The sequence below is a fragment of the Colletotrichum destructivum genome, chromosome 7 (genome assembly GCF_034447905.1).
Source record: "Colletotrichum destructivum chromosome 7, complete sequence".
In the NCBI taxonomy this organism is placed as follows: Eukaryota; Fungi; Ascomycota; class Sordariomycetes; order Glomerellales; family Glomerellaceae; genus Colletotrichum; species Colletotrichum destructivum.
This window is the reverse complement of record NC_085902.1, coordinates 4,087,034-4,107,724: the sequence shown is the minus strand read 5'-3', so window position 1 is coordinate 4,107,724 and position 20,691 is coordinate 4,087,034. Positions and strand designations below refer to the sequence as shown.

Genomic DNA, 20,691 nt, shown 5'->3' with positions numbered 1-20,691 from the left:
TCAAGTTTGTCACACGGCACCCACATACTTTTCTATCGCTTGCTGGGCCAGCTTGGCCGACAGTAGACAGCGGTTCCATGCCAAGTACTCGAGAGTTTGTGAGGATAGCCCCCCATCATCACTCACTAAGGCATGGCTGTCTGGGAACGGGACGGGACTTGCAGTTAGGCGAGCTTGCACGTGTTTCAGGAAAAGGGTTCGTGTCGACGGCCCTTGGGAGATGAGCAGCCTGACCGAGGAGCGGAGTAAGTGAGGAGATACTTGTGAGTTCTCTTGTTAGCTCGGTAAACTCGATTCGAATTACTTCGCGTACATTGAGAGATAAGGACATCATCCATTATGGGTCTGGTCATGTACATCTGTCAGTCAAGATTTGGCTTTTGGGGAAACAACATCCCGGCACTGGCCGCTGACACCACGGGATTGACTCACACGTGTCCGGCCATGATGCGAGAGAAGGCCCGCACGACTGGGCTGGGCTCACGTAAAATATGAGTGATAAAAGCGATTACGGGTCACGGGAGCCCATTCAACAGGCGACTAAGGTTGACGAACTGCTCGAAAGTGGCCTAGCTAACAAAAAACGGTTTGTTGGAGTGGAGGGAGACTGGCTGGGATCGGAACGACAGCGCCAAGAGGGGTCACGTCAGGTAATGGTGGAGGCACAGTGCTTCCGTCAACGTATTTGCTTTCGGAATCACTGTAGGACGTTGTCGTCATAGGGTTGCGTCGTCGGTCGTACTGCTGGGTCTGAATTAGGCTAGCGTTGAGTCTGTTCCGCCCTCGGAAAACTTTCCATTCCTCGGCACTGGTGGTTTTTCTCTCCGCGTCCGATCCTCCCTCTTCCGCATGCCCGCACGAACAACAAGCTGATATCGGCGGTACCAATATGGAGGATGTCTCGGTGCGGCAGCCATCGCCGCATGCCTACGTCCGCACAAGAGTTGCCAATGCATGCGACAGCTGTAAGGCTCGCAAAGGTATTGTTCCCATTAATTCCTGGCTCCCTGAGGAATATCTACATTGTCTAAACCTTGGCACAACGACACGGGGCAGTGTGGAGTGCTGCTTGGGTTTCCGCCATGGACTTGTACAAACTTGGACCCGTCCTATGTTCACAGTTCTGACTTTCGGATGCAGTCAAGTGTGACGGCAAACTGCCGTGCAGTTACTGCTTGAGGCGCCAACGACCTTCCACTTGCAGATACTCTCCTCAGCAGAGACGACGAGCGCCGGCTCCGACGCCTCGGACTCCCTCTCCGTCTGTGCACAACGGAACACATCATCAGTCTGAGTCTGAGGCCCGGCACTCGGGATCTGCAAACGATCCCCTAGCCGAAGAGGAAACTGAGGTTCCTAGAGAGGCGCGTCTCTTGTGTGATGCCCAAGGAAAACTGAGTACGTTTTATCTTCACCATCACTTCGATGCTGTCCTATCTAACCGGCGGCCCCCGCAGTCTTCATAGGAGACTGCGCGCCACTGTCGTTCTTCCAGACCGTTCGGCAGCTGGTGAATACACGCGTAGATCCGCAAGTCTTTGCACATCAGAGCGAGAATCCTCCCTTCAGACCACCTACTCACTACTCTGGCAACGGCGAGCCGAGTCTGCATCTGGCAACAATACCCAAGGCCATATCCACCTATCATGCAGTTGTGAGATATAACTCAATTTTTCCGATTGACAGAGCGACGTTGATAACCATCAGAACGTGAATGTAGACCAGTGGACTCGTAGATCTTTTCGGCCATGCGCACCTCGTGGATGAGGTAGCATCATGGGCTCAACAAACGCACCGCTTGCAGGATGCATCCTCGGCCACCTTCTATCTTGTCCTCGCCATAGGCTATCAGTCCTCCGAGGAAGACGTTGCTTCGGCTTATTTCGAATACGCACGCAACATTGCGTTGGCCAACCTCAGTGGCAACATCAATGTTCCCACCATTCAAACGTTCATCCTTGTTACCCTTTACATGCTTGGGTCATGCCAAATGAACGGCGCTTTTCTATTTTTTGGTATGCGAAAAGGATGTAAAATTTCAAGGGGATGGCTACTCAAACAACATCTAGGGATTGCCGTGAGAGCAGCATACTCAATCGGGATACACCGCACTGAAATCAACTCTCGGTTTGGTCATGAAATACACAGACAGCGGTATGAGACCAAATGGTTCCCTTTTCAGACTGTGGTCTCATAATAGTAACTAACACTGATCTATAGAGATCGCTTATGGAAGAGTTTGCGCGTACTGGATCTCTTCTTGAGCACGTCGATGGGTCGACCACCCGCAACATCGGATGTCGACTGCACTGTACCGTATCGAGCTTCAGATGACAGCGGACAAGAAACATTCGATCTTCTTAATGCTTCGGCTCAGATCTTTCTGATCACCGAGGGCATAGTCGTAGAGGTTTACTCCCGAAGGAAGGTTTCTTATCAGTTGACCGAAGGCATCTCACGACAGCTACGAGACTGGTCCCTTCGCTGGCTTCAGAGATTGAAAGATGTTGTAGCCGTTTCCTCTGCAGAGGACGACCCTATCAAGACCACTGGGGCCTGCCAGGTACTATGTTCTTATTATTATGGTGAGTCCCACATTATTTATTAGGGGCAGAGCTCATTTGAAGTTGACTTTGCCGCAGCTGTCATCTTAGTATCACGACCTTTCCTGATGTATGAGCTGCACAAACGCCTGACTGATAACTCCGTGGGTATTTCGGTCAGCAAATCAGGACTTGCGTCTGGCAAGTCGAAACTTGCCGATGCCTGCATCGATGCTGCAAGTTTCATGGTGGACATCTTAGTAGGACTCACAGAGAAAGGGTACTTGAACGGACATATGCCACTCATAGTGTAGGTTCTTCCTCTTTATAAGATATCGCTTCCGTCGGCTAACTGAAGTTCAGATCATGGCTGTTCGCTTCGTCTCTCATATTGGGCGTAGGACTTCTTGGGTCCTTCGGCCGCATACTGGAGAAATACGCCCGCAACGCCATTATGGTGCTTGAGCATTTTGCCAAGAGTGATGCTCATGCTGCACAGTATTCGATGATAGCGAAAACTTTGCTTAATGCCGCTCTCGACTACCTGGAAAAGAAGGAGTTGCAAGAACGGATTCAGAGGACCGAGAGCTCTTCTCAGCTATTCGGCCTTGTCCCCCGCGATAGCGCAGACGTTGATCATACTCCTCGTCCTTCCTCTAACACCCAGACTACGCCTGCAGGCGCTGACCGGGCATTGGCTACCAAGCCTACCAATTCGGTTTCCGGCTTCTTGGGCTTAGGCTTCGGTTCACCACCATTTGCGGATGTGGATGCATCGTTCCTTGGTCTCTCAGCATCCCTGCCGCAAACCCCGGATCTATCTGTGCTTGATGGAAGGCATGATGATCATGGTTTTGGCGATCTAAACTTGTTCCAACTTCTTGACGGAGACGGCCATATCGATCTCGGCCCTTACATTTGAGAAAGGCTACTCTAGTGTCAGATTTAAATCCCCAGTCAGCCGTTGATGATAACAATGGTCTTACGTCCTAAACACGAATAGCCACATAGTTAAGCCCTTTATTCACTGCTTACGGCAAATAACCCTGTCGTACATATTCCTTGCATCAACCTTCTCAATGTGCTTTGCTTGACCTTTTTTTAACCTTGTCATCTCGGCACAGGAAGTACAGCATACTGAGAGTATCGGCGACTATTAGATGAGACTGCAAGCGAAATGGTAAAAATGTCGCGATGGCCTCACGCAAGTGGAGACAGTCACCGCAGCCGATCCAATGATCGGACCGGAATAATAGATATCCCGTACCCAGCATCAGGGGCACTCTAACGGAGGTGGATCCGTGTGATCTGATTGGCCTAGCCAGGTCGCGCGCTTTCTCATCGATAATCCGGTCGGCATTCCAACAACTCTGTTTACCATTAGAATGTGTACCAGAGCGAGTTGAAAAAAGAACCGTATTAGCTACGTGCTTTTGTCTCCTAAATAATGGTTTATTCATCATGCGCATTCTATCCTCGTCGGTGCTAGTTGAACTGTCACCGAATTTTTTGGATTTTTATACGACGACTACTCATACCTGAAACATCAAACAGGGCTAAAGATAACTATCCTCAATGCCGTGGAAGTATGAAGGCCACTATCCCCTCAATCGCGGCAAGGCTTCACGTGCGAGGTGGTCGCCAAGGAGAGACTAGCTTCAGACTGACTCTGTATAGTACTTTAGGTCTCTAGCAGATTTTCTGTGCTAAAGGTTAATAGAATGTTTCTCTACATGTAAAAGCAGAGAGAGGAGTTGTGACACTGTGTCCTTCTACTTAGGCAGAGTACTGCAGAGAAAACAACAAGATTTACAGAGTAGACCTGAAGCCTTGCCGCAGTCGATGAGACAGGCTTTACTAGTGGCTGCTAGTACCCCGCAGCAGGTTTACCTAGCACTGAAGGGGGCTAGGGAAGCCAGCCGCCTAGGTGGCGTATGAAACCTAGCAGGCTGCGTGAAATGGAGGACTGAGTGCTGTTGAAGCTTTCATTACTATATTGAATGATCGGATAGGTTTGAAACTGCGTTGCCTATTTTATAACTAGGTTGCATTTTGTCAATTCGTGGTGTTTCGTTGCCGTCAAGGCTGGACAGCTCCCTGGGGTTTCACAAACCTTGCTGACTCGTTCGTCCGTGTAACCCAAGGGAAGGGACCGCCAACAGGCCCGTGATTCAAGACAGACATACAAGAAACGATGGTAGGTCACCAGCTTGTTCAACATGTATTCGCATTGGACCAGACATTCACCTCCTTTGCCTGTGCTCAACGTAGGGGTTGAAGCTAAGCCCGCAACTTCATGTGGGCTCGGATTTCATTTAAGCTTTGGCACTTTTGCACCCCTTTTACGCCTCACCGATGTCCAGGCCCTGATTTTACCCACACTTTACGCCTGGTGAACATTGAGTGGGATGAAGTACCGCAGGCACAGTATAGGAGGCATTGAGAGCACCCACCACGGCAAGTACCGCAAGTCGGTCAGTGCCTGGCCGAACCCCGATCGCTCTGTTGTATATACCCGTCCCCGCGGTCGGCTGAGCGGACTGCTCCAGGCTTCCGGTGCCTATCCTACATCTGACGAGACTTGTCACTCCTCAAACAAAATGTCGGCCTCTCCTAAGGAAAATCCCTCATCAAAACAGCCTCGGCCTCTAGCCTGCGTTCTGTGCCAGCGCCGGAAGGTGAAGTGCGATCGGAATTATCCGTGTGCAAACTGCGTCAAGGTACGAAAGCGCATCACGAGGCTCAGCGTGAGGCTGTCTATTCCTTCTCCCCATCTGCTTTGCCTCCTCATCATCGCGACGGGCGCTGATGAGCATCCTAACCCTCTATGTTTCTTTCCACGTCTCCAATCTGTGCCAGCGTTATTCCCGAGTCAGCATCGGAACGCTAATAAGACAATGAAATAGTCCAAAGCAACATGCAGTCCCAGTATTCCAGCACCGGTGCGGAAGCGAAGGCGACCCAATGCAGAGCTGCAGGCCAGACTTGCCCGATGCGAGGAGCTTTTGGCCAAGTATGCGGAAGCCAGCGAGGAGCCTCTGGATTTTGAGACCATGACCGTTGCACCACAGTCCTCGAACATCCCGAAATACCAAAACAACGAACTGAATTGGAAGCCTGCTGGAAAACTCGTCGTGGAAGATGGCACTGTGCGGTTCATGGACAACTTCCTTTGGGCCACAGTTTACGAAGAGGTGTGTTCTCCAGAACCAAATCAGCTTGAAGACAACTTGCTGATAATAGCCATACAGCTGCGCGGCATGAGAGAGCTTGTTGAACAAGAAGACGAGGCAGTTGAAGCAGAGCCACACGATTGGGACCCCGGAGCATCGATGCCCGACTACAGCGAGTATCTGCTTGTTGGTGGAGATGCGGCCTACGACGATCCCCGAGACCTATATCCAAGCGCTGGTCAGATATTTCGCCTGTGGCAAATGTTCCTTGATCGGGCCAATTCTCTCACCAAGATCGTCCACGCTCCAACGTTGCAACCATTTGTGGTCGAAGCCGCCAGTAACCCTAGATCCTTGCCACACAATGCCGAGGCCCTTCTTTTTGCGGTCTATAGCCTCTCTATTATCACGATGACAGACGAGGAATGTATGACTATACTGGGCACTACATGCAAGACTGCTTTCCGGCGGTTTTCCTCCGGCGTGAGGACCAGTTTGTTCCGAGCGGATTTTCTCAAATCCCACGATCTAACGACCCTTCAAGCTTTGGTTCTACATATGGTGAGGCTCTATGGCACCAAATCTCTGTTATATGTATAATATGCTGACTTTGTGGGAGATGTCAATCCAGGGGAGGTGCAACATCCATGGAGCATGGATCCTCAACGGCATCTGTGTTCGTATTGCACAGAAAATGGGCCTCCATAGGGACGGGGAGCTCCTTGGTCTTCCGCCCTTCGAAACAGAAATGCGGCGCCGAATCTGGTGGCAAATATTCATGTTAGACTCAAAGTTTTCCATGATATCGGGCCTGAGTCAGTCGCTGCTCCCTCGACCAAGCGACTGCAAACTGCCAAAGAATTTGAACGACGCCGATCTTCACACTGGTGCGACGGAACGATATCAAGAACGCGAAGGGCCGACCGAAATGGTGATTCCGCTGTTGATCTATCAGATTGGCTTCTGCATCCATCAACAACAGGACATCGAGTCCCTCATGCTCCACAGCGAACTGAGCACCCTAAGTTCGGGCAGAAGAACCAAATTACAATCAGCTCAGATTAGCGGCTTTATCAAGACTCTCGAGGATCGACTGAACAACGTCATTGAGAAAAACTCCGATCCTTCTGCCGGCCCGGTACACGAGTTTGCAGGTCTGTTGAAGTCCCTTGTACTTCAGAAAATCAAGGAGACCAGTTGTACTCCACAGGAGCAGCCAGAATGGGGCACAGAGATCTTGACGCCGAAAGACAACCTCTTCAAGTGGTCCGTGATGGTAACGGAACAGAGCATCAATGCGTACAAGTTGAACAAGCATCCTGGGTTCCACTGGTTCCTGAAGCTGCTCTTTCAATACGATGTTGTCATTTTGATGGTAGGCCAGCTGAGCCAGCGCTTGACGGGAGCCTTGGTCGAAAGGGCGTGGCAACAAATCCCCGACCTTTACGAGTACCATCCCGAGTTCCTTGATCCTTCTCAAGAGTACAACATTGCTCTGGGCAACTTCATCTTGAGAGCGTGGAAAATTAGAGAGGATTATCTTTGTTCTCGACACGGAATTCAGCCAAGCGAGCCAGATTACGTAGAGACACTTCGGAAGAATTTGGGGTCGCATCTGAGCAGATCTAGAGCTGGCACAGAGCCACCTCGGTCATTAGGACCCCACGGCCATCACCCCGCGACCGAGGTGGACGATGGGCATCCTCCTCCCATGGATCAGCTGTTCTCGAGGTATCTAAGCGCAAACGCTTCTTGGGATCATTTGGCTATGCCAGACCCTGAACATATCAACAGACAGCTGTCCACATTTGATGGACTGGACATGGGGACTCCCACGGGCTGGTGACCTTAGCAGAGGGCATGTTTCACTACTATTGCAGATCTTAGATGGCTCACTGGCCAGATAAGCACGTTTGATAGGTTCTTACCTGAAATCTTTACTAGCTAGGAAGCTTGCGAACCCTTTTACAGTGTCTCCGATGCAAAATAGTGGTGTGGTCATAACTCAAAGCAGATTCTAGTTTGAGTTTTTGGGGATATGTCACAACATACGATGCAGATCGCTTTTAAAATTGAGATTCGATTGCCCTGGAAAAGTTTTCCATTCACGACCAACAGTCGGCTCGCTTGAGTTTACACGCCCGAACGGCGCTCGGCTTCGTTAAGTGACCCGAAAGCTCGGAAACAGGACTATTGAATCAAGCGAGGTGCTTGGCGCTAGTCATTCCTCATTACCCACAAGCAGTGCAAATTCTGGAATCAGGCGTTGTATCAGGACAACGCCATGAAACACCTCAAAATTAATAAACAGCTGGCAGTTGTTCCTCCAAGGCTGTAAACCAGCTTCCTATCGCCAGAGGAGCTGCTGGACTACAACGTCATTACTTTTCTGTTTGTCACACACTTCAGCGTGCATACATTAGTAGATAACTGCCAACATAGTGGAGCTCTACTGCTTCACATAATATAGTCTCATACGCGCAAATCTTCATCAAGGAAGGTTTAACTCTGAAGAGAAATACTTGATTATACCTGCCTCTTGTTTGACATTAGCTTTGCTTATTGTCTTACGCTTGACCTTTATGGGCCCCAACTAACAAGCCCATTGTCTTGCCTGTTTTCTGATTCCCTACAAAAGACGTGCAGGCGGTCCCAGTAGCCTTCCAGCCTAGCTTCACGTAAAGCTACTCCGCGCTTGATGCCCTTCAGCCTGTCCGCTGCGGAGCCCATCATTTTCAGACTGCAACAGCTGCCAAGAGGGCTATGTCACTGTTATTCCCTATTCAAACGTATTTTTAGACTCTGACAAAACATTCAGACTCCTTAGAATATGCTTGTTGCCTCTGTGTCTTCCAAGACATTGAACTGACTGTCCTTTGTGAATGTTGAAGCATAAACACATTGTCAACCCAAGCCTAAGCGGTACTGTTGGTATCACAGGGTCATTCAAGTGAACGAACGGCTTGATAGTATTGTATAGAGTTAGTGGTGAATTCTACTGGGTTGCAGGAGAGAATCTAATGTGAAGGGCAGCAATCGATGGTGGCTGTGATATGGCTGGCCAGACGAACCCACTCTGACGGAGGTAGATCCGTGTGATCTAATTGGCCCAGTCAAGCCTCTGTCTCCACTTTCCCATCGATAATCCGGTGGGCATTCCAACAGGCACCTTCGACATGCACGATCCGCGTACACACTGGCTTGGGCCTCCCATAGCTCGACCCGTGGTCTTCGAAGGAAACTGGATTGGCCGAAGTTCTCTCTGGCATAAAGGACAGGTTTTAACGATCAATAAATCCTGTTCCGAGGACCGGCCAACCCCAGAAGTGATAGTGACTGGCACGCTAGTGGAAGTACTCACGGGGACAGTGCCCTTTCTGGGAAGCAATCCCTGTAGCCTCCATAACCCTGTTAGAACCATCGAATCACAAACACATATTTCTCACGTGCCTGGCAGGTTTGACGTTACATTACGCGCGATTACAAGATTACAAGTATCCGCTCCAGACCCGAGAGACGTAAACACCACGATAAGAGCACGTGGCCGGCAATGACCGGACCGAGATCAGAGACGGAATGAGTATATAGTGAAATGTTAGGTCGCCGGAGTGGTGAACACCGAGCAGACTCTGCGCCATTGTTGATTACGCGGTGAAAGATGAAGATGGCATCAGTCAAATTCGGTCTCGTCTGTCTTGTGGCGAGTGTGGCTGGAAGCTCGAGGTCCCTTGCCCCGATCCAGGATATCAACCTTCCGGCCAGCGAATCTGCCGCACATCCACTGGAGCACGTTGGTGCTAATGGCCCTTGGTTTGCAGGTATGAGTCCACTATCCTGGAAATCACTAACACATATCACAAAAATTGACATTTGCGCACCAGGGCCCAACGTCCATGGGATCTCGTCAGACATTCCGGATAACTGCATTGTCGATCAAGCGGCGTACGTCCTTCGCCATGGGTCGCGATACCCCGACCCCGGCGCTTACAATGGATGGGTTTCGATGCAGAAGCGAGTCAGTTTATCGACATTATCTCTGCACAACGCGATGATGATGCTGATTTCAAGACGCACAGTTCCAGGAAGCAAACTACACTGCTTCTGGCAGTCTCAGCTTTTTGTCAAAGTGGCAGCCAGCCTTGACGAACCCTTCGTCCCAAATTTCGAACCTCAGCCCGACAGGCTACAAAGAGGCGTTTGACCTTGGTTATACCATGCGGACCAGGTGACTATCCAATTTACCCGGCGGGATGGAAATCATTTGGCTAACTAGAGACAGATATCCTGAACTTTATACCGAAGGTGACGACTTTATGGTTTGGGCCAACAACTACTCCCGGGTTCTTCAGACTGCAAAGCTTTTCGTCCGCGGTTTCCTAGGAACAAATGCCACGCTGTTCGGAGATGTAATATCTGTAACTTCTCGAGGATTTCCTGGCGGCATTGGCGACTCACTGGCCCCCTCCGATATGTGTCCCGCATTCAAGGACACCGAGGGAGGAGACTCCGTGACGAAGTGGAATAGTGTCTACATCCCCCCCATTCAGGCCCGTCTACAGGCACTTATCAAGGGAAATCTCACTTTGACGGAGAACGACGTGTCTCAAATCCCGTATCTTTGCGGCTACGAGAGTCAAATCACAGGGCGTCTCTCGCCGTGGTGCGACATATTTTCCGACGATGAATTCCTCCAGTACGAATACTTTCAGGACCTTCGCTACTACTACGGAGTTGGCCCAGGCACCGATATCCCCAAAACGATGATGACGCCTTATCTGAATGCTTTAATGGGTATCTTCGACAATGGCCCTTCGGTAACTGGCAAGCGCGAAGATGGGTCCTCTTTCAACCTGCCAAAGCTCATCATGTCTTTCCTCAATGACGGACAGCTTAACCAGTTGGTGGCCGCTTCCGGAGTCTTTGACGAGCAGCAGCCACTTTCCAGCACCGAGAAAGATGACGCTCGCTTGTTTGTCAGCTCCAGATACACCACCATGCGAGGAACCATAGCCTTTGAGCGACTCAACTGCGTCGTGGCTGGAAACGAGACATTTGCCAGCACGCCCCGGAGGTGTAACTCCACACAGCCCCATCCACCAACACAAGGCTCACGCAATGCGACATACGTACGCATTCGTCTCAATGATGCTGTCTATCCAGTACCTTCCTGCAAAAGCGGACCCGGTTCTTCGTGCTTGTTGGATGACTACAGAACATATGTTGCTAAAAAGCTTGAAGCCCAAGGCAACTGGATCAACAACTGCAACGTAACAACCCCAGGAGCACCGACGGAGGTCAAGGGAGCGAGTTTCTACACTGATCTTAGCAGTCCGTGGTTGAGTCATATCGCTCCTTGACTGATGTTGACACTAGCACAGTATAGTTACTAGAGCGATGTAACTTTGTATTTACAATAGTAATTTGCACATGAAGCTGTTTTTGGTAAAGATATTATATACTAGAGGCTGAATGAAGGAAAAGGGTCGTCTTACATGTTCCAGTCCAATATCCCGGCTCTGTTTGCTTTAGCTCCTTTCTTTCCTCAATACTTTGTTATGATCAGACGATAAGACCGTCATCGAGTCTTCCAGTTCGTGATTAATCATTTTCCCGATTCTGGTTGGCGTCGGGACTGATCATTACCCGAGTCACTCATGGGAAGGCTTACAGGTACAGTATACATAAAGCATGCTTAAACTTACTGACCCTTGTCGTTTGGAGATGCTTGGAGGCCATCAGGTATTGTGACCAAAGTATCCTACTTCTCCTACAATTAGCAAGGGTTGCCCAGTGTTCACGTAGCGGCGATAAACTAACAAGTCCGATAGGCATATTGAGGAGATGAGAAATGTATTTCTAAGTTTTCGTTTAATGGAAATGGTTTTTTCCAGGCAAAGAGTCACAAGGCAAAACTTTATACGGAGAGCTCCCAGAGTGACTGGCGCAGCGAAAGCCGAACAAGCGAAAGTCCAAAGGATGTTATTCATTGGATGTTTGAACATGCATATTCCTAGGCACACATCAAGTTAGACTTGGGCCAATCACGTAGGTCAAGTTAGAAATCGAGCAACATGAGGCACATCTATTACAGTGTTTTTTTTTTTGAAACACAATCTACGGAGAAAATCGACATTTAACGTATTTCCTGGCAGAAATTCTCGCCTGGTCCGAAGGAAGCTTTGCACGGACTGATGCCACAACCACCTGTCGTATGCTTGGTCTCTCTGGATTCCTCAGTCTTGACTAGTGATTGAGGTCCATAAAAACTTTATTTGGCATGATTTGGGGTGCTGGGGTCTGGCTGCTGTGTTGTTTTCATCACCACATGCTAATTGAATTCCCTAAAAGCAGAATGCCCCTCAATTTAAATTGTAACAGTGCCAGATGTCCGATTGCTTGAGGTTTTCTTCCCCATTTTACCTTACTTTTTCCATGGTTGTTCCGTGTGCACTGGACATAGGGATATGAAATAGGTGCATTTCAATCCACAGGATGCGAAGTCGTGATCGACCGCAATGCAACAAACGGAATTATTCTGTAACTGAACGAGATCTACAGCCCATTTACTGATTCGCCCATGTTGCATACAAGTATTCGCGTCGTAGCGATAAAGCTTTGTAGCCATGGCGGACGATAGGGTTGCCACTCTCATCGGTTCGACAATAGGCATGATCTGCCTTACCACTCTGGTTATATCAGTACGAATAATGGTCCGCTCAAATTTACGAGCATACGGACTCGACGATAGTAAGAAACGTTATTAGCTTCAAATTTCTGCCGGCCAATCTAACTAATGGCGATGTTCTCATCACTGCCAGCTGGGTGTGTGAATTTATTAGAAATAGAAACCCCTTACAGAAGACGATGAGCTTACGACCAGTGCCCAGGCTTTTACGATCGCCATGTGCACTACAACACTCATTTGCAAGTAGCTTTTCTATGGCTTTGCTTGTTGTTCTTGCGTGCTAATTGAATCATATAGCGGCTCATTCAGGGTTTGGAAAACATCACCAGGACATAAGCATTGCTGCTTACGAGCAATTTCTTAAAGTCAGTTATCTCGAGGACTTTGAAAACAGGCGGACTGACGACATCGCAACAAAGCTTACCATTGTAACGTCTGCAACTTACAGTTATGGATTGGCGCTCGCCAAAATGTCTTTTGCGGTCTTATACATCCGCATGCTTCCAGGTCGGCGGCTGATAATGATGAATAAAGGCATCATTGCGTTTCTTTGCTGTCAGGCAATTGAAGAAAGCCTGATTCCTGTATTTCAGTGTAAGCCGGTTGCGAAGGCCTGGACGGTTGAAAAGGAAGGAGTATGCCTTGATCTTCCCGTACTTTGGTGGTGCGGTGTGAGTAAACCCCAGTACATTTGGCAGCCGTCAGGCTAATACTCAACCCAAAACTAGTTTGCCTTCAACCTTTGCTCAGACCTTATTCTTTTCATAGAGCCTATACCTACTCTATGGAGGTTACAGCTGCCGTTAGTCAAGAGACTCGGCCTTATTGCTATGTTGTCACTCGGCTTGATGTGCGACTTCCATCTTCGCCCTTTCACTCTACTCGCTGCAAGTTGGCCACATTTCTAACCTCTTTTTCAGGGTGGTTGCTATTTCTGTAATCCGAATGCACTCTGTTTCTCAAATGGGTCATGATGACACCTGTGAGTGTCTGGCGTTTGGCCACTCGTTGATATCCAGAGAACAGACTGACACCCTCCGCAACAGATGACCTTGCGATCCCCATAATATGGTCTGAAGCTGAAATCAGCACCTTGATCGTATGCTCGTGCGTACCATCGCTGCGCAAAATGCTGCAGAAACTTTCGTGGTTTCATCAAGTCCCTGGATTATCAAACCCAGACATGCCACATGAACCGATCGAAACAATCGGACAAGCAAGAACAAAGCCGCTTTTTCGGGGAAAAGGAGGTCAAAAGGCTGGGTGCACAGATGAGTCGGATTTGACGGGAACAACGACTTATCCACTTACCGTGATGAGCCATCCTCCTTTGATATCAGACGATGTCATTAAAGGTGCACAGGAAAGCATATGCGACGCTTCCAGAGAGCATACTGTGACCTACAGTGGACATGAGCTTACTTATTGATGTAGTGACAGATATACTCGCAAACCCCGCGACGACGGTTTCCCAGATCGGAGCCACCGACAATGCAAAAAAGCCTGTGTCACAGGTAAACTTGGAATCGTAGACCTCAACCCTAGTTTGTTGATTAATCCAATTGGTACGGATCAGTCGAGCAGCCGTCAATTTGATTGTTGCTTTGGGCTTGAGTTAACACGGTCAGAGACCGATCGTTTGCCGAAAACGCCAGACGGGACCGGCCGGAGGCAAAAAGGCGGGGCCAATCGGTGCGATTACCGTCGACGCCCGTTCTGGGCATCCAAAAAGTCAATGACGTATGGGATCCCTCGACTAACTGGCAACTTTGTTGCGGGAACACACCCGAGAACGATGTACACGTCATGGGCACCTCACTGCCCAGAGTTACCTCGACCGGGGCGATGAAATGTGCGCTATTCTCCGTCATTTGTCGAACCCTGACGCAGAACATCATGAACGTCATGCCTGAGCACTGTCCCGAGTCGCTGGGGTGCTAAGAGTGTGTATGTACACCCCATAATCTCATCGTGTCAAACATCCGCTCCTTTTCAAATTACCACATAAGCCAGAGACTTGGGTCCTGACCAGAACAACGTGAACAATAGCAGCAGCAATGGGTGTCTCTCTCTCAACGGCCAAATGGCTCGCGCCACTGTCCTTCGCTGTCGACTTTGCAGCCCAGAACTATGGCATGCTCAGCACTCCTAACATGAAAGATGTCCATGACGCCAACCTGTCATTTTGGTCACCGCAGCCCTTCTTCATCGCGGGGTTCTTCTTCCCCCAGCAGCTTTTTCAGCTTGCTTGGCTATGGCGCTTGTACAAAGCGGATGTCAGCGTCGAGCCAATGGATGCGGATATTGGAACGATGATTGATTTTGCACCATTTTATGCCATTGGTAACCTTTGCATCGCTAGTAAGTACAATATTCTGAAATAATTGCCCTGGAGGATCGTAAACAGGACGTATAAGCTGACTAGTCGTGACAGCCTGGATGATCTTCTGGAACAGCTCGAACCTCAAGACTGCGAATATATTTGTCACCATCAACAGTCTAACCCAACTTTACTTCATCTTCAAGCGTCTTCCGCCGATGAACACAAAGTCGATCAACTCGGTTCTCACTCACGTCGTTGCGAAGACGTTTGCCGGCATCGGAGTCTTGGATATTCTGCACAACACATCGGTCGCCTACTTCGTCCACCAGCAGCCGTCTACTACGTTGAAGGTGCTTACCGGCGTGGGATTTGGGCTGTTGGCCAGTGCTAGTGATTGGATCTTCGGTGGCTGTCTTGTTTACGATCTCCTTGCTCTCTCCGTTGGCCAGTCAGTTTATGGCAATGCCAATTGGAGCAGGCTGCTAGGTATTTTTGCCGGAGGTGCGGCAGCCATTGTTGGTGCTCGGAACTTGTTGAAGTAAGTCCTGAGTGAAAGCAAACAGCGAGTCCAATACTGACGTTGATACAGGCCTCCCTATATCAGTCAGCCTGTCGCAGGCTATCAACCTCTGTAGAGCAGGGCAGGACATAGAGGTTACATGAGGGAGAAGCATTGTACTCTTGCATCTAGAGTGCTTCACAAAACACGTCCATATCATGACCTATGTAACATTGCAGCCTGGCATTTTTGAACCTGAATTTCGCTTGATTGGGCATTCGACGACGTGCCGGTCTTTGCCATATTCTTGTTCCAGTTATACCCGCCTGTATTTTGCAATGCTCAACATGATCCAGTTCTATCTTCATGCCTAGTTGGTCTATGTGGTATCAATCATATGTCGTACACTAACACATCACGTATCCGCTATATTGCCCGCATCTTTGCCCGAATATCTGCGTGAACGTATATCCGCATGCTCATATACTCTGCTACCGGGTTGGCGCCCAGTTCGACAGCCACTCTCGTGCCTTGTCCAAATCTCCTGAGGCTGCTTCACACGCGGCAATGCACCACTCGAAATCCCAAACCCCCTCACCAGCCAGCATCTGTGCCAGCTTCCTCCGCTTCTGTGAAGCCTCATCGACGCAAAAGTGCATGGGTTCCTCAAGCTGAGGAATACTTTGCACCAGAGGTTTGACGAGCGGTAGGGCAGCTTGCGCGCTGGTTCCCTTGGCCTCGAGCCCAAGATTAGCTCTGCCTGAGCGACACCATTCGTTCCCGCACCACTTCTTCCCACAGCCTGACATCAACTGACCGAGATATCTCCTCTCAATGCGGCGTCGAAGAGCCTTGCCTTCTGGGTCGTGCATGCTGACGTAGAGGGGTCCGAAGCACAACGAGCAGAGGCCTAAATCGTTGCCAGGACCTTGTCCCATCGCCGTCCCTGAACCGACGGCGCCAGCGGATCCAACACCGTGAAGCGTTCGGCCACAATTCGCATTGCGACAAATGTCGGGCTTGGGCCGGGAAACCTTGTCCAGCTCGTGGTGCTTCATATGTGCTGTCATGTCTCGCATGCGGACGATCTTTGAACACAAATGACAATCCGTTGTTCGGGCGCCATCTGCCAGTTCATGTGCCGTAAGGCCGGACAAGATTGTCTCTGCGGATGGGTTCAATGGATCACCCTCCTGAGGCACTTCAAGATGACAGAACTGGCAAAGAATCAACTTCCCGGGACAGACGCTCGTCCGGTGTAGTGCCAGTTCCACTAAAGACGGCGCCGTGAAATCACAAGCCGGGCATTGACATTCACTGTGCCGAATGTTGTCGTGCTTGGCTTTGCTTGCCGGGGAATCGCCAAAGGCGTCATCATATTCGCAGTGCCAGTGCGCATGCCACTCTGGCGATCCCTTCTTGAAGACTTGTTTGCATTTTGGGCAAACGGTATTGTTTCGTAAACAAAAGTTCTGATGCAGTACCATGGTTCGTTTAGGCACCCACTGCAGACAATTTTTGCACTGTTCCTCGTCGGCGGACCTTGTCACGCCATTGGCCAAATCAACAGGCCTACCTTGCGACACGCCCTCGAGTGCGGCTTTGGCGCTGAGGCGGAAACCAAGTGGTGCTGTTCCATCAAGACTGGCCGTCAAGGGGTGGCCATAAACCGATATCAGCAGCATCTCTGCATTTTCGAGCTCGACATTCGTAGGCTGAATAGTGATAGAGTTTGTTCCGTCTTCGGCGGGCGTGAAGCTGCCGAAAACGTGCTCCGAGTCCCGAGGTTTGGCACGTTGTCGAGTGGATTTGGGACTTATAAACAGGTCTACTGCGTCCGGGGAAGACATCTCAGAAAGCGTGATAGTCAGTGGCCGAGTCCGGTCCCAGGAGGGCAGTTCGTAATCGACGTATTCTCCAGGTAGAACCTGGCCCTCAACCGGCTTCCATATGTCAAGTTCACCCCCTCTCGAACTTCCATTCGCAGTACCAGGTTGGGCCTTAGCCATGATCTGGCGCAACGTCTCGCGGGCTTGCTCCTCGTTGAGAGCCTCGATATCAACCTCCAAATCGGTATCGACAACGCAGATGCCATCGCCTTCGGGCAGGAATTTGTCGACTAGGAACTTGAAGTGTTCGCCTTTGACGCCACGGACTGCCAGAACGGTGTCTTTTGTAAGGGTGGTATAACTCTCACGCAACTGGCGCTCGAGCAGCGACTTCCAGTTGTCGGGGTCATAACCTGCTTCGAGCGGTCTGAGACGAACGTAAGTACCCTTAGGCAGCTGTTTCGCGTGCACTGTCACCCTCGGCTGCGTTTCGGGAAGCGAATCTGGAAGCATGTCGCTGGCCAGGTCGATGGGTTCGGCATTGACACTCCGGCTGCCAAACTCGGTCGGGAGAATGCCCAAGGCCTCCATGAGATACGGGCCCAATGCAATCTCGCCTTCCTCGGCAGAGAACTCGCGAATGCCGGCGTAGACAGCATTTCCGTTTTCTTGGTTGACCAAACGGAACATCAAGGGGTTGGGTAGCTGCTGGGAGGTGTCTCTGGGTTGATATTGGGTCTGTTGGTGACGAGCATACGGATTGAAGGGGTCGTAGGAGGTGAAGGACGAGTGAGAAGGCGCTGGCGGTCGGGGAGACGCAGCGAGCAGCTGTTCGAGTGCGGACTGGGGGAGGAGGATCTTGTCGCCGCGCAAGTCCCGAGAGGCGGATTTCGAATAGGGTAGTACTGCAAAGGGCGCAGACCACTCCAGTTCAGGCTGGGGAGGTTCGTCCATATCGGCTTCGTGCTGTGTGTGGTCGTTCGTGATCGTTCGTGGTCTTGTTCGTGCGCGTCGCTTCTTGAATAATACCAGGGATTTCTCGTTTGGCCTGCGGACTTGTCGTGACTAACGAGTTGCGGCAGGGAGGTCTCGGCGGGGTGGAGGGGCAATCGATGGGCGAATGGCTCTGTCGTGAAGAGATCACTGCTGGCGTTTGAAGTGTCGCAATCTGACAGGGCAGGGAGAAGACCAAGTCAAGTATCGTATCGAATCGTTCGAGTTCGGACAGAGTATTATGGTTCGGTATTCAGACACGCCACTCCATGCTGGATCTGCCGGGAAACACAGCGGGAGAGTCGCGATGAATCAGCAAAGCAATGGATGGTGGGGGTTTCTTCGGGATTCCATAGCATACCTAGGTACCTAGAAAGGACCCCGGTGCATGCACAACCTGGCCACGACAGTATCGAGCCACGACAGCCACAATGTTCTAGGCCTCTTCTGGCCAGCTCGCGCCACAGCCAGCTCGTGCTTAATCTCGTGCGTGCTTATCTCTCCCACCGCTCGCGGGCCCGAGGGTGCCGAGACTGACTATTGGCGCCTGGATTGAAGTACTGCGGTCACTCTCAATGAGTAAAAAGGCACCTGTCCTGCTTGGCCGCTTGGCTTCGAGCACAGTCAGTCCCTCCCTACATCGTAGGTAGATAGGTACCCGAGGAGGTACAGGAGTGACTGAACACTGTCCGCTAACACACTGCAACACAACGACACACTTAACCTCAACCATGGCCGAGGCCGAGACGGAATCATGCTGCGCGGTTGCCAAGAAGCTCCTGGGCACTATTTGTTGCTTCAAATGTTCCCTGTCGGCGGTCGCCAAAAACAGCCGAAACCAAACTGGCGAGAGAAACACCGACTCCGAGGCCCCGGACTGTCACTCCGTGAGCCCCGGAGCGCCATGTCAGCTAGCGGATCAGCGCGCCGAAACGCTCTCCCCAAAATAGGTCAGCAAGGAACCATTTTCCATCGGCCAAAACATGCCCCTCCTCTGTTATCCCCAGACGGTGTCACGCAGGAGGGAGACGACACCTCTGCAATGGTTGTTTGGGCCGAGCCCCGGTCAAAACAAGACGTCCATATATATGGCATCTCACATCTCCCAGAGCTCGCTGTGCTTCCCCTGTCCCGGCCTGGTGTGATGGACAGCCACGGGCGGAATTGAATGGTTGTAGATCGGGTGAGGCTGTCAGAGCGGTAGCGCAGCGTAGAGTGGGAACCGTTCATAACCAGGCAAGCCTTCGTCTCTGGGACACCATAACCAAGGAGGCACGCTCGGTGAGTTGCGCTGGTTGCGTTGCGTTGCGTTACGGTAAAGTAATGTAGGGTGACATGCACGCAAAGCTACTGCAATCGGAAGGTCATCACCCACCGGTCAGTCAGGGCAGTTTTAAGCGGTTGGAGCGGCTAATCTGGTCCTCCAACGGTTTCAGAGAGAGACCTGCACAGCTAGACAGACACACATGCACACAGCTGAGCTTGACGGAGCTTAGGGTACAGCCAGCCTCCTCTTTCTTTGGCATTCGGGCATGGATCTGATGGGACGGGATAAGATAAGTCCAGTTAATGGACTGACTTGCGAAGCGACGGAGACCATCTCGGCCGTTGCCTCTGGCGGCAGTGCTCGGGAATGCGCATCAGATCCGCAGGGTCTCTCTCTTTCTCTCTCTCATTCGATTTGTTATTTTGATGAGAAGCGCCTCAACACCTCCCATCAGTCTAACGATGAACGCCCCCCCCCCCCCCCCCCCTTGTCAATTCACTACATTTCTTCCCTTGCTCACCACCACCCCCCGTCCGTTGCCTTTCCATACCTCAGCCCATACAATGTCGGCTTTCCTCCCTTTCCGTTAGCTGTCGTGTTTTTCCAGATGGGCGCATGATGCCACGTCCACGCATTATCATGATACGGTCTCAAGAGAGCCTCAACAACGAACTTTTGATGTCGAGGTGCCAGCGCAACGGGCCTGCTCGCTGTTACCCTGCGTTTGCCAAGACTGCGCCTGACGGCGGGTTGAAGCTCTGCCGTTTCAACCGCACTATTATTTGCCTCTCTGCCCCCAATGATGGCTCGCTCCATTGACTGACTGGACACGGCCGATCCGGGATCCTTCATTCAGGGTCCGACCCCAGATACCACCCCACCCACCACCCTATGCATGCCGACAAGACCTGCCCTGCTGGGTGAGTGGGTGAGTGGTGCCGCTGGATGGGCGGGGCGGGCGGTCGTTTGTCACTCATGCGTCTCTACCTGCCTTCGCCCGTCTCTGTGCTGCTTGAATCTGCCCCAACCTCCAATAAGTAAGAGAACAGAGGGCCAGACAGGAGACAATGGATTGGCGTGAAGTGGAAAGGGTGTGGACCAACTTCCTGTCTCTCTCTCTCTCTCTCTTTCTCTCTTGGACATCAATCCTCTGGGAACTTGGACCGGCCTAGCCTCCTGGGCACTAGCCTGCCCGTGCTGCATCTCTCGGCGCATCTTGTCGACGGTATCCGTAGTGTACAACGTCGGCGGCGGAAGACACTCCCAGTCCCAGTCCAGTCCCCCTTGCTCTAATGTACATCCGCTTGCCTGTCTCGACTCTGCTTCACGGAGCACCTCCTCACCGCAAAGCTAAGGATAGACAGACTCTCCCACGTTTC

At 51.0% G+C, this 20,691-nt stretch overlaps 7 protein-coding genes across 7 annotated transcripts; 5 read left to right on the top strand and 2 right to left on the bottom strand.

Annotated features, from left to right (window-relative positions):
• On the bottom strand, positions 1-359 carry CDEST_11830 (uncharacterized protein; the record flags this gene model as incomplete). Its single annotated transcript, XM_062927986.1, has 2 exons — positions 1-260; positions 314-359. The coding sequence occupies 2 exons, from the start codon at positions 357-359 to the stop codon at positions 10-12; spliced, it is 297 nt and encodes a 98-aa protein (XP_062784037.1). The 3' UTR covers positions 1-9.
• A 432-nt stretch (positions 360-791) lies between these two features.
• On the top strand, positions 792-3,590 carry CDEST_11829 (uncharacterized protein). The gene is made up of 8 exons (XM_062927985.1): positions 792-980; positions 1,141-1,398; positions 1,458-1,654; positions 1,721-2,015; positions 2,070-2,154; positions 2,221-2,585; positions 2,643-2,853; positions 2,907-3,590. Exons 1-8 carry the CDS (start codon positions 890-892, stop codon positions 3,463-3,465), a joined length of 2,061 nt encoding a protein of 686 aa, XP_062784036.1. The 5' UTR covers positions 792-889; the 3' UTR covers positions 3,466-3,590.
• Positions 3,591-4,951: 1,361 nt separating this feature from the next.
• CDEST_11828 (uncharacterized protein) lies at positions 4,952-7,707 on the top strand (the record flags this gene model as incomplete). The annotated part of the gene is made up of 4 exons (XM_062927984.1): positions 4,952-5,263; positions 5,450-5,737; positions 5,795-6,277; positions 6,336-7,707. 4 exons carry the CDS (start codon positions 4,952-4,954, stop codon positions 7,560-7,562), a joined length of 2,310 nt encoding a protein of 769 aa, XP_062784035.1. The 3' UTR covers positions 7,563-7,707.
• Positions 7,708-9,267: 1,560 nt separating this feature from the next.
• On the top strand, positions 9,268-11,247 carry CDEST_11827 (Putative histidine phosphatase superfamily, clade-2, histidine acid phosphatase active). Its single transcript, XM_062927983.1, has 4 exons — positions 9,268-9,534; positions 9,598-9,731; positions 9,793-9,941; positions 9,996-11,247. Exons 1-4 carry the CDS (start codon positions 9,375-9,377, stop codon positions 11,071-11,073), a joined length of 1,521 nt encoding a protein of 506 aa, XP_062784034.1. The 5' UTR covers positions 9,268-9,374; the 3' UTR covers positions 11,074-11,247.
• A 1,092-nt stretch (positions 11,248-12,339) lies between these two features.
• CDEST_11826 (uncharacterized protein) lies at positions 12,340-13,830 on the top strand (the record flags this gene model as incomplete). The annotated part of the gene is made up of 5 exons (XM_062927982.1): positions 12,340-12,463; positions 12,711-13,072; positions 13,130-13,251; positions 13,322-13,383; positions 13,448-13,830. The coding sequence occupies 5 exons, from the start codon at positions 12,340-12,342 to the stop codon at positions 13,828-13,830; spliced, it is 1,053 nt and encodes a 350-aa protein (XP_062784033.1).
• Positions 13,831-14,151: 321 nt separating this feature from the next.
• CDEST_11825 (uncharacterized protein) lies at positions 14,152-15,712 on the top strand. The gene is made up of 4 exons (XM_062927981.1): positions 14,152-14,348; positions 14,451-14,762; positions 14,836-15,262; positions 15,314-15,712. The coding sequence occupies exons 2-4, from the start codon at positions 14,459-14,461 to the stop codon at positions 15,357-15,359; spliced, it is 777 nt and encodes a 258-aa protein (XP_062784032.1). The 5' UTR covers positions 14,152-14,348; positions 14,451-14,458; the 3' UTR covers positions 15,360-15,712.
• Position 15,713: 1 nt separating this feature from the next.
• On the bottom strand, positions 15,714-18,335 carry CDEST_11824 (Putative ubiquitin fusion degradation protein Ufd1). The gene has a single exon (XM_062927980.1). It carries the CDS (start codon positions 18,004-18,006, stop codon positions 15,715-15,717), a length of 2,292 nt encoding a protein of 763 aa, XP_062784031.1. The 5' UTR covers positions 18,007-18,335; the 3' UTR covers position 15,714.
• Positions 18,336-20,691: the final 2,356 nt, after the last annotated feature.

Bases quoted from the DNA above. Each gene is read 5' to 3' on its own strand.
- CDEST_11829 (XM_062927985.1), top strand. From the start codon at position 890: ATGGAGGATGTCTCGGTGCGGCAGCCATCGCCGCATGCCTACGTCCGC. The intron at 1,655-1,720 runs GTGAGATATAAC...ACGTGAATGTAG, and splicing joins TATCCACCTATCATGCAGTT to ACCAGTGGACTCGTAGATCT. The intron at 2,016-2,069 runs GTATGCGAAAAG...AACAACATCTAG, and splicing joins CGGCGCTTTTCTATTTTTTG to GGATTGCCGTGAGAGCAGCA.
- CDEST_11827 (XM_062927983.1), top strand. From the start codon at position 9,375: ATGAAGATGGCATCAGTCAAATTCGGTCTCGTCTGTCTTGTGGCGAGT. The intron at 9,535-9,597 runs GTATGAGTCCAC...TTTGCGCACCAG, and splicing joins TAATGGCCCTTGGTTTGCAG to GGCCCAACGTCCATGGGATC. The intron at 9,942-9,995 runs GTGACTATCCAA...AACTAGAGACAG, and splicing joins GGTTATACCATGCGGACCAG to ATATCCTGAACTTTATACCG.
- CDEST_11825 (XM_062927981.1), top strand. From the start codon at position 14,459: ATGGGTGTCTCTCTCTCAACGGCCAAATGGCTCGCGCCACTGTCCTTC. The intron at 14,763-14,835 runs GTAAGTACAATA...TAGTCGTGACAG, and splicing joins TGGTAACCTTTGCATCGCTA to CCTGGATGATCTTCTGGAAC. The intron at 15,263-15,313 runs GTAAGTCCTGAG...ACGTTGATACAG, and splicing joins GGTGCTCGGAACTTGTTGAA to GCCTCCCTATATCAGTCAGC.
- CDEST_11824 (XM_062927980.1), bottom strand. From the start codon at position 18,006: ATGGACGAACCTCCCCAGCCTGAACTGGAGTGGTCTGCGCCCTTTGCA.